The 19,529-nt window shown below is 38.0% G+C and overlaps 1 protein-coding gene and 1 long non-coding RNA gene across 19 annotated transcripts in view; one reads left to right on the plus strand and one right to left on the minus strand.

The window, feature by feature from the left end:
* The window catches only part of LOC138049340 (uncharacterized), a 30,684-nt gene that overhangs the window by 5,380 nt on the left and 5,775 nt on the right, over window positions 1-19,529 (minus strand). For 2 of the 3 annotated variants that reach the window (XR_011132367.1, XR_011132366.1), the window contains exons 2-3: window positions 1,438-1,648; window positions 1-533 (exon numbers count right to left, since the gene is read on the minus strand). The exon at window positions 1-533 is cut by the window's left edge. This is a non-coding gene — a long non-coding RNA (uncharacterized lncRNA). The remainder of the gene's footprint in view (window positions 534-1,437; window positions 1,649-19,529) is intronic. The other variant, XR_011132368.1, reaches the window with a different exon arrangement.
* Window positions 1-19,529, plus strand: part of LOC138049335 (kalirin-like) — a 170,252-nt gene that overhangs the window by 4,376 nt on the left and 146,347 nt on the right. For 11 of the 16 annotated variants that reach the window (XM_068895562.1, XM_068895568.1, XM_068895566.1 and 8 more), the window contains exons 1-4: window positions 11,183-11,338; window positions 11,478-11,552; window positions 11,959-12,073; window positions 19,097-19,187. In XM_068895562.1, coding sequence (XP_068751663.1) covers window positions 11,272-11,338; window positions 11,478-11,552; window positions 11,959-12,073; window positions 19,097-19,187 — 348 coding nt within the window. In that variant the 5' untranslated portion in view covers window positions 11,183-11,271. Of the gene's footprint in view, window positions 1-3,388; window positions 3,564-11,179; window positions 11,339-11,477; window positions 11,553-11,958; window positions 12,074-19,096; window positions 19,188-19,529 lie in introns of those variants that run through there. The other 5 variants (XM_068895564.1, XM_068895563.1, XM_068895571.1 and 2 more) reach the window with 5 other exon arrangements.

Genomic DNA, 19,529 nt, shown 5'->3' on the forward strand with positions numbered 1-19,529 from the left:
GGTAAATGTCACAAGCCGATATCGAAATCTACATCTACACGTTCCAGCACTCGGCAAAGTCCCTTTTTGACTTATGGCTGTTTCTGCTTAGGTGGCCTCTAAGCCTTTTTAGAGACATCAGTGCTGGAGAGAACAGGAGAGCTGCAACATCGGGGACTTCATCCCCTACTCTTCTCGAATCGTGTGTGGGCTCTTTATCGTCCCACAGGGACGAATAATAAGACAACTCAAGAAGTGCTGTGATCAAAGATTGAAAAAATCTAGGCTTGAACTTGACTCGCAAAAATGAACGTGCGATTGCCCTTCACCTTGGTTTTGCACTGCGTTGCCAGTCAATCATCTTCGAGTTGCGTTTTTATATCCAAGCTACTTTGTTTCAGTCTGCGGCTGCTCGGAGATGAAAAGTATCTTGATATTGAATTACTTCCACGTTAACCAATCAGAACCCAGAAAGAAGAAAAGCACTATCAACTTGTCTTGTACAGTAACTTTTCATAATTGATGAACATCACATCACGTGAAAACTGAGGCACCTGGTCGGTTTGGGGAATAAAAATTTATATGTGAGACAAGGAAATTATTTTAAACTATTTGGCTTTCCATTCTGCATAACTTATAGTGGAAACTGGTTTTCTGCAGACAATTTACTTTCAATGCTTTTGTGAAAACAAAAACGAAAACCTCATTCAATCACTTTAGCCAATCATGGCAGACTAAGGAAATCAAGCAAGCCAATCAAATCCAAGTACTTGCAGACGGCGCCAACTCGGCCTCGGCGCGGGAAAAATGTGTTCGAGCAAATCACAAAGAGTTTTGCTTGCATACCTCTAATTGGTGGACAATGTGACAAGTGAGTTGTTAATTGTTATCTATTGACAAGGAAGGTCAACCATGTTGTAATGCGTTAAGTCCGATTTGAATTACTTTGAAACAAAGAATGTTTGGTAAGACAACGACTCCCTGTGCCCTTTGAAAATTATTAGAGATTTATTTTCAGATGTTATGGAGGTTGTTTTTGATCTGTTGTTCTCATGACAATCTGTCCATACAATATCTCTTTTTTCTTTATCGCATTCACATTAGAAGTGGGGTGCCCCACTGAGGCCCTTTGCACGGTCAGCCGGGTCGGGTAATCCGCTTACCTGGGGTGACTTTTCTCCATGTGAATGCTGAAGGTGGGGTACCCCGCAATTATCTTTAGTTTGAACATTCCGTTAAAGCACTTGGAAACCTCACCCCAGCGCCCCGGGGCTATAAATATTGCACGTGAAGGCTCGCTTTTTTGACTACGGGTAGGAGGGGTACCTCACCTACCCGGGGTCCCCCAATTCCATATGAACAGGCCCTCAGTATTAAAGTCGTTCGCTTCTAGTCATGGACCCTCCAGCATCGGACTAAAAATAGATGCAAATAACATGATCGGCTTCGCCCTCTTACTTCATATTGATTTTCTTGCTTTGAAATCAAAGATAGAAGTCAAACGGTTGTTTAAACCATTGCATGCAGAGCCATTCGATTTGCAGTTACACTTCTCACAAAAAACACGAGAACGACTTGAGATCAGCCGGAGCAAATAGATCACTGCCGGTGGGGGAGGAATTCTTCAGTCGAAACGTTCGCAGACTTGCATGACTCAGCGTCGCCATCTCTGTTGGAAATAAAGGGGAAAACATATCATCAGCTTTTGGAAAAAAACCATCGGTTGTCCCTTTTTAAGATTTCCCTGGCGCCGCTTTTTTTGGTTCTCCCGCTACTGTTTTGCGTAACACTTTAGGCTAGGACACAAAATGTACTAATTTATGAGTAGGTGATTTAGTAGCCTTCATTTTTAGAAAAGAGAATAGGTAATAAGGTTTTTCTGCTTTTAAGATATTCTTCTCCGTTGTTCTAGACATCGCAAAAACAACAGAGCCGAATCAAGCCATTCGAACGTTAAAATGGGCTGGAAAATAAGCGCTAACAAGGACCATAACTTACAATGCGATAACATTTGCCCTCAATTTCCGTGATCCAGAGATTTATAAAATCTCCACTGCCGGGAATGCAAAACGTGGTAGCAAATATCAAAGGCTTATCTGTGACAAGTGTTAATTTGTCGCATTTATCTCTGTAGTACTTCAACAAGAACGTCTAGGACGTTCTCTTTCTAGAACTACTGCAACGATGCCAGCTATTTAGCTGATCAAAGTCAAAGTAGGAATAAGTAAGTAATCTTCAAGAATAGAGTGGTTTATCCTGGCACAGATCAGAGTAAATCAAAGCCCTGTATAAGAATTGGTTATTGGTCAACAAAGCTCTTCTAGGCACAGATATGCCGTATAGATTTCCTGACTTTCAGTTAATAATGGTTCTCTAAAAAAGGTAAGAGATGAGATTTGGAGCCAAAGGAAATAAACCGAATCAAGCATTATATCCGATAGTCCTGCAAGCAGGAAAGGATTAATGATTTTTGCATAATCCCACACATGACTCGTGGCCAAGAGATCATGATCTCTTGTCGTGGCTTATTTTATGTTTTCTTTTAAATTCTCATTTGTCAACATAAACATTTTCATTTACGAACAAGAAAAGGAGAATGATACTTTTCTATTAATTAGGAAACGTCTCTGCACAAGCATCCGATTGGATAAGGTGTTAGAGAGTTTTAACTAATGGAAAAATTGACCTTAAATGATGGCTAATTAATTAATGCTTTTACATGAAATGATGGGAAGGTGATTTATGCGCCCGTGGGAAGGACAGAAAACAAGTTGCTAGGCAACGGGCAAAAAGACAACTGTAAGCGTGTAAAAACCAGAGTCCTAGGCAGGAATTGAACCTAACACCTCTCAACCCATTGAGCTACTAGAACGACTGGGTCGTTCATCCAATGATATCCATTCAGGACCTAGATAAATGATTTCGTCCGTTGACAAAGAAATCGTATTCTAATTGATGCTATTTTATGGCTTTCTATCTTGTCGAAAGATTCTTCGGAGAGACACGACAGACACAAAAACGTATTTTTAAAATCCTTTTAAAGGACAAACATGATTTTTTAGTGATTAAAACACTGATTAAAAATATGAAAAACCAAAGACCTCGACCTCGTTTACGCGATCATTTCAAATCAGCTTTTATTTAATTTGATTTTTAGTTTCCACATGCAATTAGTAGGTAACCTACGCGCAGCTTGGTTGCATTTTTTTTCGTTCTCTATACACCGCAGACGGTAAAGGTAATCCCTAACACAATTTTTACCATGACTTTAAATTTCACGATTCACACAACTCGCTGTCGGATAAAATGGCAGAGAAGAGAGAGATTATGATTTCAAAAGCACGTGCAAAACACACCCTTATCTCTTTTGAATCCCCCTTTAAGCGGCTTTTCAAATTGCCTGAATCCTACAGTGTGATGTTTATATTGACAGAGGCCCGCCCTGGCAAATGCTGCGGACAAATTAAAATTCCGAACCGCAAGAGCTTTGCTTTTGCGATACAGCACATTTCTTGTTCTTCAAAAATCTTTGCAAGACACGAGAATAGAACTATATTGCTGACTTACTGCATCGCAATCGAACGGTGAGTTTATAAATGTTGAAGTGATTGGTAACCTTGGCATGTCAGACTCTGTATTTGTCCTACGTGATTTTTCTGATTTTTAAAAGAAGTTAAATATCAACACTGTCTCTTGGTTTACTTTCTGGCCATATTTTTGCAATGTTTACAAAGTTTGTTAGTACGATTTCGTGAAAAAAATTACTTCAGAGGTTCTTCTTGAATTCATTTCGGTAATTCGCCTGTCTAGAGCTTTGTCGCAGGTTTCGTTTGGTCATCAGACCGTCAGACGAAGGTCATCGAGTTGATGTGATAATTTCATGAAAATCAACACTTGCGACTTTTCGTTTATATTAAACCATTCACAGTTTCTACTCCAGCAGTGAACAAGGACAATTTTCGCGGAAATTCGTTTCAATTTGATCTCGAAAACACAAACAGAACTGCATTGAAAAGACCGGCTTTAAATCGTTTTGGAGCGCCTAATACGTTGTCGCTTGTTTAAAGGTCATCTTTTGTCAACAAATCTCCCTCTTGAAAGTTCATTGTTTTTAGCGACGAAAAGCAGGGAAAGATTGCAAGTTTGTCTTATCAAATACTTCTTTTTACTGCGCAGCGAATCACCCTTTTTGCAGCTGTAGAAAATTCTTAACCTCGCGCGTAAGATGAAATGGCGAGGCAAGTAAGCAAATTATAAAGAAAGAGCTTGCGTGCGCCAAGACGTGTTGGTAAGAGATCAGTAAGAATCTCAGTGAAAGTTAGCTACAGCTACATTTTTCCTAGCTAAACGTGGCTCTTTAGTCTAATTCCCGCAACGTAAGCCTGTGTTGGATAAACGTAACATCCCATCTAGTGGACGGTGGTTTTCTTTCTATCCATTTCTGTGGAATGTCACGCAATATTTTCAGTTGAGCGTGAGGTGACATCTCAACATATGGCTGCCAATTATACATGGTGTGGGAACATCAATACCTTGAATTAAATTTAAATATTATGTTTAAGACGAAACGATTTTGCTTTTGCGTGACATTCATACCCTAGTGAAGAAAAGAACTATTTCAATGGAAGGAAAAAAGGTTCGTGCAGCATGCATGGAGCTACTGATGTTCAGCGCTATATTATAGAAGAAAAGGCCAGATTTTCCATCTTTTTCAAGTTGGTTTCTGAGTCAAAGCAGAAATGATAAGCGTTGCAGTTGTCATTATTAGGATAGTAATCATATTAGCAGCGAGCAGTTTCCACATAACACTAACATATATGAGCGGCACGTTCGCGCGTGCACACAACCTACGACTCCTTCTCAACTTTCGGCAGCCATGGACATCTGGTTTACTCTTTCAAGAAGTGATAACCATTTTATAGACAAATCAATACCCGGGAGCCTTCTCCGCGAGTGGCTTTCAACCCCAGCTTCAGCTACCCCAGGCGTAGCAGGGAGTTGATGGGCAAGAGTGCTGGTGCGGAGATCTGAGAGCAATGGAGTGCATTGCATAGATGATCGAGTTGCGAACGATCTTGTAAAGCAACCAAGCTTAACTCAGCTTTCTCCAGTTGCCTAGGAATAAAGGAAGAATTATAAATGGTGTACCCTATATTTCAAGCTGTACATTCGAAACAGCATGCACGCATTGCGGGCCTACGTTCCCATTTGATTAGTTAAATAGTAAGGTGTCCTCTGAGATTTACTTCTCGTTTTCACCAACACGACTGGAATAAAAATTGCATTTGAAAGGTCAAGTTACATCTTTCATCTTATCGAGATGGAATCACGCAAAGTCCGAGGCACAGTTGTTCTAAGCAAAGCGAAATTTATAACAGTCTCCATTCATAAAGGATCATTTTTAAAGTTCGTGAATTCCGGCTTAATGTCACCCGGATTAAAGCATTTATTGATGACCTAACGACACCTAAAAAAATAAGAGTTATGAACCTAACATTTTACATGTGAATTAAACCTAATTTCTCGTTCCTTGTTATAGTTCATGCTTGTTGTGCAAGGCGAACCACGCTGCCATCAAGTCACAAACAAAAGGACGTAATTTTCTGATTACTAAATCAACTTCGCAAAATTGGCATGTATTTTCTGCACTCATTGCGAACCTGGATATCCAAAAGGTCTAGATAGCAGCAACAATATAGATAGTCGTATAAAAATAACAACTTTTTTTAATTTTCCAGACATGTTTCGACGGTACATCCGTCATCTTCAGTGTTACATATTTTGAAATCGCCGTTGAATTTAAAGCGCGCGCGATCTTACAAACTTCGTTACATTGCGTTGTCAATATTGCGTATTAAATCAAAACAGAACAAAACAAAAACCTGGATATATATTTTTAATTTTACCGAAAATTATCTTTTGTGGTTTATTGCTTTCTTAATATGATAGTAGTTCACAAAACAATTAACAGGCCGAGATTACAACCAGCCCCCTCCCACGCGACGTAGGAATTGAATACACGTGGACTGTATTACTGCGTTTTTCCGGTTTAGCAGCAGGTATGAAGAGATGAAAGGATATATAGGAACATTTGCAAGATGCCCTAGAGGCACATCGAATTTTCACGACTTTTTAAAATAAGAGCTAATGTACTTTTGATGTGAATAGCGATGGTGCGAAAGGCAAAATCGAGCCTTTGTAAGACAGTGAGATTGGTAAAATCATGTTTGTGCTCCAAAACACAGAAACGTATCAACATTCCCCTCGGAATTGAATCTATTTTTACAAAGAATCCAATATGGTGTTGGTCACGGATGTCAAACGCTCTACAACACCGACAAAACTTTGCCAAACCGCAGCAAGAAGCTTTCTCTATACATGTAAACTTTTCAATAAGATTTTGGTGACAGCATCGTCAATCTATACGTCCAAGGCATCTTTTACTGCGATGAATATGTCAAAAAAGCCAATATAAATTAGAATGACCATAACCATTGATTCCTCTCCAAGCATCAGTGAACGCATATAGATTCTTGTTAATCTTGACCTTGACAACCAAAGGTCGTTAATTTTCAAAACCACTGAAACGTGAATCCTTCGCTCTTACCAAAGTTCTCTTTTTATCACGTTCGTTAAGGCTTGCGCACGTTATAGATAGGTCTTCGATCGACTGAAAAAAGGGTGATTTCTGAATTCTTAGGTTGTGGGCAAACAGGCCCCTAATCGCGCAGAGTGCGCTGTCGCAAGATAAGGGATTAGGGCGATCGAGGCTCGCCCCAACCCGGCCCCAACCCTTTTGTCCCCGGCCACCGCGAAGGCACAAGGAACCAGGCGAGCTATTAAATTTTCAAAGGTGATAACTTGCCTAATTTTAATTAAAAGTATCTTAACGGAGGTACTCAACTTAATCAACAAAAGGCCAACCGTTTTGGAATCGGTGCATACACATAAATTCTCCAGAGAAAAACACGATTTTATTGTCACTTCAGTTATAAAATGAATGTCTATCTTCTCAGTTCTGGTCAGTCCTTTATTCTCACGTTTAAAAAATATGGAATAGTGTTAAATATAAATCTAAAGATATTCCACAGAATCGGCTACTGGATATTTTGTAATGTATGTACTCATTGTCATTTTAATTTAATATGTTGATGTTTGTGTATCTGTTCTCTTTATTGTTGCCTCAACCCTTATTATTTTAATCTTTTACTTTTCCTTCCCGCCTCGATTAGCTAGGCTATTTTACGGGTAAGGATCAGTGGAAAATGTACGAAAGGTGACAGTTGAAATCAAGAAATAATAAGGAAAGAAGTATCTGACACCCAAGATTTTGCTTTCGTGCACCAATCTCGTTCCCAGGGTCTCTCTCCTCATCGACAACGAGGTTGTTCGTGCACCTGTCCCATAGGTGTCCCGTAAGGGTTGCGATATACGTTGAATGCCGTAACGCAATGTTGCTAGAGGTTTCGTTAGATGCTTTCCAACGTTATCCTTTCTTCACAGAAATTGTTTTTCCAGTATTCGCTTAAAAACTACCTCAGCTTAACTTCTAAAATAGCATTTGAACCCTAAACTTTTTCTTTACCGGCCACTTATCGATTAAAAATAGTTAATAGGTTAATGTCCTTTTCAACTCTATCTGGCAAAAATACCAATAGTGCACTACCGGTAACTAATGTATAACGCCTGCATGCTCTCGGATATATACATGCATGGCACAAAGGTATTCTCCCAGAACTCTTTCACCATTTTTTCCAGAATGCCAGCAACGTACATAATTATAACACCAGGTATGCGGCCAATCAAAATCTTCACAATTTTCGAGTAAAAACAAATACTGGCAAACAAATAATCTCATTTATGACCATTTATCTTTGGCAAGAAATACCATATAAGTTCAAAGATCTAAATCAATTTGCTTTCTCCAAAAATGTTAAAAGCTATGTTCTATCTCAGCAATATCAAACGTAAGTTTCCATGATGCACGAACTATAGACCAGTGTGACCTTTAATTCTTCTTATATATGTATCTTTTTCACTTTTTATTGTTTAATGTAATTTCCAACTGTAAATGCAAATTAAAGTGAAAAGTGAAGTGGCTACTGTATTGTGAATTGTTCTTCAAACGATGTTTTATATTCTGTTTCTTTTTTTGTGGAATTGGCTCCTGTTTTGATTAATGAATGCAAAACACCCAATTTATGTTTTTATACCAGAGCAAACTAAATTATGAAGATCATAATTTATGGCTCAATTATTTGGCTGTCTCCATCCCTAGTCTTGCAAACGAATGAATTTTTCCCAAATTAGAACCAATTTAAGGAAGTAAGGATATTCTTTGTAGCCAATCAAATGCCAAGGAATAAACGGAGATGAGTATTGGCCAATCAGCATCTGTAAAGTTCATGGCAGTCTGAAGTACTGCGTAGTTTGATAGTGGAGAACTTCACCGACTTTTGGATAAAGAAGCAGCAATTTTAATGGCAATTTGACTCGACTACGGCAGTGATCGGAATTATCTTCATCCATTTATTTCAAATTGGACTTCATGAAGTCTTTTTAACAATACGAATTCACTTATAATGCTCATGCCACTTTAATTGGATTATAATTTGGTCGCATCTTTATCGTGCTTTTTGCTTGTCCCTCTATGACTGGAGGAATCTTGTACATTCAAAGTACGTACGAAATTGGAAGCATCATTTGCCCCATCCAAATTTCCAACTTATAATATTGTGAATAAATTTTCAACATGATCTTACTTTTTTGTAACTTTAATTAGGGGGCAACAAGTTAATTAGTATTGTTCACTATTAGTTATTACCCTATATAAATGAAGGATTTACTAAATCGTTCCTCGCCGCGAATTGAAGGCCACCCCTCGAATGAGCTAGTCAGGGCCTGTCACGCAATGCGTGACTACTGGGCTCAGCGTGACCTCGACTTTTTCCTTCCTGTCAAGCCTTCATTTCCGACCATCTTAGTTGTCATGAAAACAATTTGCTTGTTTGTAGAAGCACTCAACATTGTCCACATCCGTTATCTCCGTGAAGTATATTTGTGGCTTAGCGATAAGGGTCCTCCTTGGTCCCATATTTTTCCAATATCACAATTTGATGCGCATCAGTTTGATAACGAAATACTGTCTTACGCGTTGAAGATCGGAACTGTAAGTCCCTCAATAAAAAAACCGTCGAGGATGGGATCTCTGGATGTTCTCCCCCGTATTCTTTCTAGATATCCTACGCTTTCCGCTCACTACAACTATTTCAAATATTTTCCGCTTATTTGTTAAGAAGTGGGTGACAAATTTTACGCCCGAAGCCCGGAAAATGAAACGAAGATTCGATGGTGACTATTGGGTACTCGGAAAAAATCCGAGAGCTTCTTCGTAGGAGTCGGACTTGGGACCCTTCCGATGTGTGCAAAATGAAGCCACCGTGAAGTGAAGTGAAGTGAAGTTCAAGTTTGTTCTGCTCCCAGCATGAGAAGTCGTTTTGAATTACCGGCAATTGCTATCTCTCGAGATATGGCAAATATTGTTTTGTATTTCGAAAGGCACAGCATGGTACTAGACTAAATACAATAGAGAAAACAAGATCTTATTGTCCCATTTCCTAATCCAATTGCTTCGTCTACAGGAGTCGTCTAGGGTTTCAACATGAACTGGTGAACTCTCTCTCCAAAATGAAATGCGGACGGAAATCTTTATTTTTTTCTCCTGTCCGTGGAGTAAACAGCTCTTGAAATGGTCCCGTGTTGAATAAAAACAGGATACTCCCGAAAACCACAAACAACGAGGGAAAAACATATTTCAGATGTTTCTTGTGGAAGGGAGAAACTCAAAGTTTCAGTTATTAAGTGGGTAGTAAGGAGCTAATTAACAGAACAGCACACTGCGTTGATCACGTAAATGGTACAAAAATTGTGAGATTGGATGACATTTCACTTTGGGCGTGGAAAAAAGGCGATGTAATGCACAGCTGTGAACCATGATTGTCCTCTTGGAAACAACATACTACCCCGGTGTATCTAGTTTCCTCTCTTTGCACATCTTCTGTGGTACCACACCTTGGTCGCGCTCACGTATACGGTTTATTCTCTCGGTATTTCACCGTCCCGTCTGGGGCTTTTTCAGACAGGTCTTAGTTTTCGCCAAAATGGACCACTTGCCGACAAATAAACAAGGGAAAGAGAGACTATTAAGGCTTATTCTTGTTTATCCCATTTTTTTTTAACGAGACGAGCTTTTAACACCGAAAGACGAAAAGTTTAATGTTATTAACTCTGCATTTCCCTCCAGTCAAACTAGACGAAAACTATTTCACAGTGAATTCCGCAGGTCTCAGTAAAGTGTCGATATATGTTCTTGTGTTTCAGTGTCTCAGAGTGTCTACGTTTTTCTCGTTAGTGAAACGAATGAATTTTTTTAAATGTTAGCTCTTATAATTTCCGAATGGTATTCTCTGTCAGGGATTTATCATAAGATAGTCAAACTACCATTCCTTTAATCTGACGTGGAAAAAAAAACACATTTTGTAGTTTCCGATATGGTCGTGCGGTTTTGGAAAATTTAACATACACTACCCTGCTCTTGTTTTTTTTTACTGAATCAATCAACGTTTTATTCTGGCGCAAGGTTCGTAGATTCTTCTGAACCAAAATCATTCAAATACATCGTTGAAATATAGGACTTTATGTCTTTCTGTGCATTACTTTTACTCACGAGACACTGGCGAAACTTTCCTTGGGATAGAATGATGTGGCAAAAACTTGAACATTTACAAACTGTAAACAATCAAAAAGTTTTCAATCTTGACACCTTACAGCATACTAATATTGTATAACGCAGGTTAGATTTCAAATTTGAAGTGTTTAAAAATTTCGTGGTGGCGTGGGTAGATCTCTTATCCTTCCGAAATGTGGCGGAGAATACAGTTGCCTCTGTTTAGTTCAGTACCCTTTTGTTGTTTCCGGAAGTTTCACTTCGCGTCGAATAATTAAGCTTAGATTTTTCGGGGACGCCTGCTTCAAGCGAAAAATCAGGTTCTTCGCTAACGAAGATCAAGAGTTTAAGCCAGAGTAATTGAAACTTTTGGAAATAAAAACCCAAGTAAATGCAAAGCTTTTCCGGGCGATGACAGTGAATTTGAAGAGTTTTGACTGTGTTATAAATTATCATACGTTAGTCACGCATGACGTCACACGATTCCGTAGTGAGGGAGGGAAGATGGCTTCCCAAAACTGTCATCGTAAGGCAAATAGAATGAAGAAACAGGCGTAAAGTAGAATATGAGCAGCTCCGAACGGTGGTCGACAGCCTCGTCCGACAGCGATTTGTCTTCAGTTTACAGCGCAGGTAATATTTTCATTCAAAAGTTTTGGCACGCCGGCCGTTGTTTGGAGGCTCTTGTGATGTGTGAAGCCACAAATGTTGTGAACTTTATTTATTCCGTGGTTTCTTTTCCGTTTTATGTATCAAATTATTCGTCCTCAAGGAGACAGTAGATGGGAAGGATTGAGAGCTAAGGATATTATTGATCTACTACACGAGAAAATCGCGTTTTTATACGGTAAGACACTGGCGATTCACCGTTCTTTCATTTCAAAATTCTCACGTTTTATAATGGAACTATCATCCGAGGCTGGCAGAGTTACGTTGGAAAACGACCATAATCATATCTTTTTCTTCGTCAATAAATTTCTCCTTGGCATGTTTGAATTATCAACGTAATATGCTTTCTCTTCAAATTTTGTGCAGTGCAAATAAATGCGCAATAAAGCGTCTTTTATAACTATGGTGATTCTTAAAATAAAATGCGGTTCGCCACCTTGAATATTTAAGTTAATGGCTTTTTATAAAATCTAATTTGCGAAACCTCTTGATTCGTTTTAAGTATTATTTTTTAAAAAGGTATAATCATGAATTCGTGTTCCAAAGTAATGTAGTTGCTAATTATATACTTTGTTTTCTTTTAGGGGGAAAAGATCGCCGAGGAGGTCCGATTATTGCGTTTCCGGCGAAGACCAGAGCTGTTGAACTCGATCGCACTTCTTTGACTCGATTATTGGTGTACCTTGCGAGCATTCCGAGGTTTGTAGAATTTTTTAAAATCAATTATTACAAAATCTGCTTTTCTACACCCTTTTTTTCGGGTTAAAATCGTTTGACGGATGCAAAAAAAAGTAATCAACAGCTGACATCGGCAGTGACTAGTTGACTCGGTGTTGATATTACAGATTTTACGCAATGGTTTGAGCTTAAGATGGCAGTTTCAAGAGCGTAGAAGCCAAGATTAAACTTTCAAGAGATGAGAAAGGCTGATAAGAAAAGTATCTCGTTTAATGCTTTTTATTTAGTTCAATCCTTGTTTTCAGGGACGTATTGAATTTTGCAACGAAGGGAAAGAATTTGTCACGCGCAAACCCTAACCCTAACCCGTCGTTTATGTGCTCTTCAAGATGAAGAGAAATGTATGAGACCTTACGATTTTAGAGAGAGAATTCAGTGAAAAGCAGCCAAAAGAAAAATAAATTGCTTTTACAGTTTGTTTTGACAAACACGTGTACCGATACTAACATGGCATGGATCGAGACGATGTTGTCGATTTTTTTGTCACCCGAAGTAAACTGCCTACTTTTTGCCTCTGCTTGAGTAGTCAGTTCTATTTGATTAGCCTCCAGTCACGACCGAGGCACATTGTGTTTTTATATCATTTCTTTCTGTGGGGATAATCACAGCAAACTTTCACTATGAATACAGAAATGGCATTGCTAATCAAAACACGTGAACTCATATCGCACGAGACGGCGAAGTCAGAACTCAGTGACGTTATTTTCAGTCCAATGTTTATTTAGCCGGACTATGTTGTTTCAAAGATCGTTTAAACCCTAATGGTGCTTTTTGAAGAATACGATTACTGAATATTTCGTGTTATTTTGTTTTGTTACGGGTCTACAAGCGGTATTAGTGCGTATATTTTTGCTTTGTGATTTAATGCACTTAAATAATTAACAAGATTTTCTTTTGACTGATTCACGAATCTTGAATATTCCTAGACATACCGGCCTTGTTTTCAAGCGGGTAGAAGTCTTGAACACTTAAGTTATCGTTACGTTGTTCTCAATTGAAAATCCGTATGCTTTTTCCTTTCGAATTTTCATTCTTTTTAGCCGTTATTCCACTAATTGGCGGAGAGAAATTAATTCGAAAACCCCACCAAATTATATAATAAAGGTTCTGACACTTCTATTGTGCCTTATTCCTTATATTTCAAGGACTTTGAATAAATTATTTATTCCCCAAGTTTTTTGTAACTCAGTGTTTAGACCCGCCGGTGCAAACATGTTTCTCTAAAGTTGCTGGAGAAGACTTTCTTTTTGATCCACGAAAAGAAATATATCCTGCACAATGTGTGAACACCTGTTTTAGTTTCACATTAATGGCTCTTAACAGATTTCGAAGAGGAAATCACTGATTTTTGGATGTAGGTGACTCCATATTATTAACAACTTGTGACTGGTCAAAAAATTTGCATTTTGAGAAATCCTTGCAATTCTTTTTGCACCTGCATGCTAAACATTAATTTTAACTTGAATGCATAGAAAACTACCTTTCTGTCCATTTACTGGTGTTAAAATGTTTTGTATTGTTGTTGTGGCCTTGTTCAGATAGCCTTTTCACAGAATTTTTTGCCTTTCCGTTTGCACTGACGTCATGTGGTATGTTCTCTTATTTGGTTGACTCAACTCTAGGAAAATTTGGAAGGGAAAGAGATTCTTGATTTGAACTGTTTTAAAAACAAAGAAAATTATGAAACATAAAGCAATATATCTTCTAAAGTACTTAATACAGAAGGAAAAGGAACATCATAGTATTTATGCTGCGAATCCCCAATATTTGAGTCAGACTTATAAAGATGTGCAGGGTTCTACGCATGATGTTACTTACGTATTTTTAATCAACTTTATCGATGAATAACGACTATTTACCAAAGTGGGTTTACTTTCAAGGCTGTTGCCTAACAGGAGCCCGGTAGCTTGGGGCTCCCAAAGAATAGCTCTGGGCACCTTAACTTTTCACAGCAACACCTTTCACTTCATATGTTGGGCTCCTAAGTTCTCAGCGTTTAGCTCTGAGGGCCCCTTTAAAATTTTGTTAGGCAGCAGCCTTGGTTATTAAATATCCACCACTAGCCACCAACACTGAGGTGAATAGTTGTTTTAGTATATATTAAAACAGTGAGATAATATAGCACAAAAAGATAATTTTAACTCATTATTCCTCCAACAATTGCAATATTTTCGGACGCAAATCCCGAGCGAGTTGCTCTGAGGTGAATAGCAAAGGATATCCAGAGTTTGAGCAACCAATCAGAGAGCGCTTTGAATGCCGTCCACTGTTTTAGCATAATACTAAAAAGGATTATCGTTACTTCAACATGGTGTTATGTTTTTAGTTTTCCTTTCTTTTTTAAGCTATTGTTTTTTTTCAGTTATAATTGTTTAAGATCTGTTTTACTTCATAAATACACGTTCTCTGAAAGGCTTTTACTTGTATGTCCGGAGTTAAGCATTGTGTTGAGGCTTCTTGTGAGCTGTGGTTTGTGCATGGTTTTTGAAGACTGCTTTCCTCAAAGTTTTGTCATTTTGAAAAACATTTTATGGGTTGAGAGATCAACCAGTAGCGCAGGAATTCATTTTCTTTCAAAATTAATTAAACTGACATCTTTTGGAGACAAATTAATTAGGTGATGCATCGATTGGTATGCCAAGGTTGGAAAGGCATTTTAAAGATTTTATTGATACTGGGAAAATTATAAATTGTACAAATGTTTGAAATTTTATTTCAAAAGGGCTGTGTTGACAGAGTGCAAATGAGTTTGGAAGAGAGGAATTTTTTAGGCTAAAAAACCATACAGTCCTTACAAATCTTTCCCTGTTTTTCTTTCTAATTTTCCCATTTTTGTCATCTAAGGCGATCCCCCCATTGTTTTTGTTGTTTAGCGTCAAATGCATTTCCTGATATCAGTGCTCGAAATAAAAAAAAAATTCTAGGTTGTCCCTGTTCCAAGAGCAGGGCAACTAAACCCGTAAATTTGGTTGCCCTTAGAAATGCTCAGTTGCCTATTAGGATAACCCCCTTCAATAAAATGCACGCTGTGCTGAGATGCTATCATGTGGCATTGGAGCTTGAGTATCCCATAGCTCTACTGTGTGTGCCTGTGGTTTTAGCATTTTCAAAATAGAGTCTTCGATCTCCTTCCCATACAGTTTCCTATCGGACAATGTTTTGCAAAAGCTACAGATATTCAAAACACAGGAAAATACTCAGCTGCCGCAAATTAATAATATTATTGTTAACGTTGCACTACTATCGGACATTGACAAAAGAAAACCGACAAGTGAGTCGAGTGCTGCTTATGTAATTCATTTTCTATTTTTGGCTGGGTTGTCCGTTGTTTTTTCTTTGGGCAACCAAACTTTTCATTTTACCAAAAACTAGTCGCCTGGTAAACTTTCTGGTCGTCTGGGACGACCGGACGACTACTTATTTGGAGCACTGTGATATTGGGTTGGTTGGTCGGATTGAAAAAAAAAGGTCTGCTTCGCGAGCATCATTGCTGCGGAGCCTGGAAAACAACAAGACGTGAACTCAAAATCAATATAGCCGAAAAGTTGGTTGATGTTATTGTAAAATTAAGACAACATGGGAAAAAGGAACAACAACTGAAACTCTTATTTACATAAAAATGGTTTAACTACGTCGTTACTTTTTTTTTGAAAATGGTAAAAATTCGGGTCGATCCGACGACGCTAAACAGAGGAAAAAAAGAGGATGGCCTTAGCTCTTTTGTGGTATTACATCATCCTTGGGTTTTGCAGGCTCTTACTCTAAAAGTGAACTTATTTGGTTCTAAGGAGACATAAACATAACATGTAGTTGGCCTTTTAAGTACTTTTGCAAAGATTATAGGATTATTCAAAGTAAATCCTGCTTTAAAAAAAAAATTATGAATTTGTCTTAAGATTTATTTGCAAAGAAAAAACTGCGGGCCTTTTCTCACATGTCATTGAAAGATGACCCGTTGTAAGATTAATGTTAAAAAGAGTTTTTTTGCCGATATGAAAACAGCGATAGGCTGAGCTATGAATTTTCCAAATAGTATTAATATTATGTAAGGCCTATTCATGCTGCATGTACCCGTGCTTACGGTTTCTCTACTTTAATCTTGCTCGTAAAAGCTGGAGAGAAAATGCAGGTTAGCTTGTAAACAGTAAAATCATGTCCCCTTTAACTCATTGATCCCTGGGAATCAGACTTACTCTGTCTTACACCAGATGATTTTACTTGTCAGTGGGGTAGTCCTAGAGAGTTTGAGGTGTCAGTGGGTTGACAACCGCTACATCGGCAACATTTACTCTGTCTAAGTACAGTGTAATATGTGGATTGTCAGACGATTGGTGGTTCAAGAGAGGATGTGTTAGACTATTCATTTGTAAAACATGATGTGACCTACGAAAGCTTCATACAAATTTTACCTCTTCATTTCCTTTTACTTGCAATTGTTGGGAAAGATGAATATTTGCATAGTTTTCTTAAATTCATTAATAATTCATAAGGTTATTATCCAATCGGAGTGCCCCGTTTCGGTCAGGGACATGACTGTGTCTCGATACCCATTGAAACTAGAGATCAAGAAATGCCTGAGTTGGTTAAAAAAACTGATCAAGACACTTGAATTGAAATGAACCCTTATGCTAATACACCTTCGGCGAAAAAACACACATAAATAAACTATCTGCACAGAATTCATGTGTTTTAAATTTCCTGAATATTCAACGTTTTCTCTTCATGACAAATTCGCAGTACTTACCGTTTATCATTAGCGTCTAGAGGATTAAAACGAGTTTGGGTACCCAGTAGGTCAGTGACAGGGCATCCATTTCAGCACTCAAGGCTTGAACTTTGTGTATTTCGTAGTCTTTGAAAAGGCCACTGCAATCTGAAACCGGCACCTTTACCTCTCTTAACCCGCATCCATTCGGCAAAACTGTTCATAGCCCAGTTATTTTTATATTTATTTGAAACTGGAATGGCCTCGTTAACTGAATCACTTTCTTGGGAAGACGATTTTGGCAGGCGAAAATGACACGATTCTGATCGCTCTCCATCACGCCCTATTATGTAAATTTGTTCAAAAGTTTTACCTTCTCTAAACTCACCCAAGTATTGAATATTCATTTCCTTTACAAATTACTATCACTTGTCTGATAAAACAAAAGATCATAGCATTACACTTATACTTCGTAAAAAAAGGTTGAGGAGTCAAGTAAGAGGATAAAAGAACACATACATGTAAGGGTCCGATGTCAAAAAGTGGCCAAAGGATTCAGAATTGGAAATAATGCTTGGTCTCATGTCAGTGATTTCAACAATGCCTCGATCATTGACAAAGGAAATTTTCGCATGAGAAATTTTTTGGAATCTTAGGACACAGCGATTACACCTAATGTAGACAATCATAACTTTTGTCCACTCCAAGAACAAAGAAGTATTCATTTTAAACAAAGTTTCTTAATTTTTTTTGTTTTATCACACCATGTATTTTTTCAAATTTCTACATTAATCATAATTTGTAAATTTTGAAAATTACTCAAAAAAACCATCAGACAGGGATAATTCGTACTGGGCATTCTAATGGAACAACTTGTCTTAGTTTTTCTGCCAGAGGAGCAATAGGTGAGAACTGTAACTGACTCATAAGTGTCAAATACACTCTTATTTCAAAAAGCGTTTGTTTGGTTTGTTAGCTCTTGTATTTTAATCTATTTAGTTAAACAGTAATAAATAACTTGGAAATAAAAATATTGTTGTTTAAGTTGTCTCTTTGTTTAAAACTTTGGTTATGGAAATCTATTGTAAATTATTTTAGCCTTCATGTACTTACAGTGCAGTTGTTAGGTCTACAGTGATTATTACAGCTGTACGTGTATGTGCATTTGGCTATTTATAGAATGACAGTTACAGTATATTTACTGTCACTCTACAATCGCTCAATATGTACCAACTGGACTGAAGAAAAATTGATACATCAAAACATACTTTATATTACTGTCAGAAAAAGTAATCATATTATTACGTAACAATTACCTTTCAAAAAATGTTATTAAGAGCTTCTAACACTTGTACAAGGTTGTGCGAATTGTAAATGAAGTCTCATAATACATATCTATCTAAATGTGAGCAGAAAATAGACCATTAACTTTATTTGAAAATTTAAAAAACTCCTTTCCACATTTTTACAGTAGTCAGTTCTGATGAGCTAAATCTTCAGTCCCTCGAGCTTTGGTGTATACTCTGGGGAACTGTTGGTTCAAAAAAAAAGGAAAGGAAAGGAACTTTACTTAAATTAAGTGTCTAGTTGTTGTAGCGCTGGAGCACTAATTGGGGACACTGTAAACTGAAATTTTAAACATTTAACACAAATCAAGTCAGATGTTGGTTTTTGAGGGGAGGGGAAAACCGGAGTACCTGGAGAAAAACCTCTCGGTGCAGAGTAGAGAACCAACAAACTCAACCCACATATGACGTTGGATCTGGGGATCGAACCCGGGCCACGTTGGTGGGAGGTGAGTGTTCTCACCACTGCGCCATCTGTGCACCCTGGGCACTGGAAATTATTTATGTCCTGTTGTAGTATACACTATGCATGCAAGTGAAAAGTGCTCTCCACATACGCTGATTAGCTAACTTAGAAGTGATTAGCCAAGTACTATGGACCTCCGAGTAGCCTGCGCATGAGATTTGGAATTTCTGACTGCAATCATTTTACCAAAATAAAATAGTCTTTTGGTTTGCTTTTTGTTCAGGTTGTTTGGTATACATTTTATACTTAAATCAATAATAATAATTTATTATTCACCTCAGTGTCGGTGAAGGTGGTGGATATTTACAGTGTACCTCCCTGCTTTGTGGCTCGGTAAATATCCACCACTATTCACCACTGTATATAAATTTTATTGTACTCGTGAATGGCCTACTTTTCATCTTCTGACCATATTTGCATTTTACATAACATTTGTGAATCAGTATCATCCCATCTGTTAATTTCAGCAACCATGAACGTGATTTGGGGTTCAGCCTTGTTCTGGACATGCGTGATAACACCTGGCATGGTGCCAAGCCTATGCTAAAAGCCTTGCAGGTAATATGAAAGAATTCCTTTGGCTGGCTAATGGCTGATGGGAATTTTTGGGCTCATTGTGAGAACAGAAGAAAAAAAACAACTTTTGTGGAGGCCTTTCATCCAAATATCTTCTTTTCCTCCTTTCACGCCTTGGTGTAAAACATCATACAGAGGTTATTTTATATCCAATCCTGCAAAAGGTTGAAAGGCTCAGGTGAATGCGGCTGTTATAGGGAATGGGTGTGAGAGTGGCTTGAGCTTGGCATTACTCCAGGGATAAGCAATCTGTAAGAGCCTTTAGGGCATTCCTTCTTCTATCTCTTCATCCTGGATTGACGTTAAATGTTCCAGGCAAGGTCA

Source organism: Montipora capricornis, chromosome 5 (genome assembly GCF_036669925.1).
Source record: "Montipora capricornis isolate CH-2021 chromosome 5, ASM3666992v2, whole genome shotgun sequence".
In the NCBI taxonomy this organism is placed as follows: domain Eukaryota; kingdom Metazoa; phylum Cnidaria; class Anthozoa; order Scleractinia; family Acroporidae; genus Montipora; species Montipora capricornis.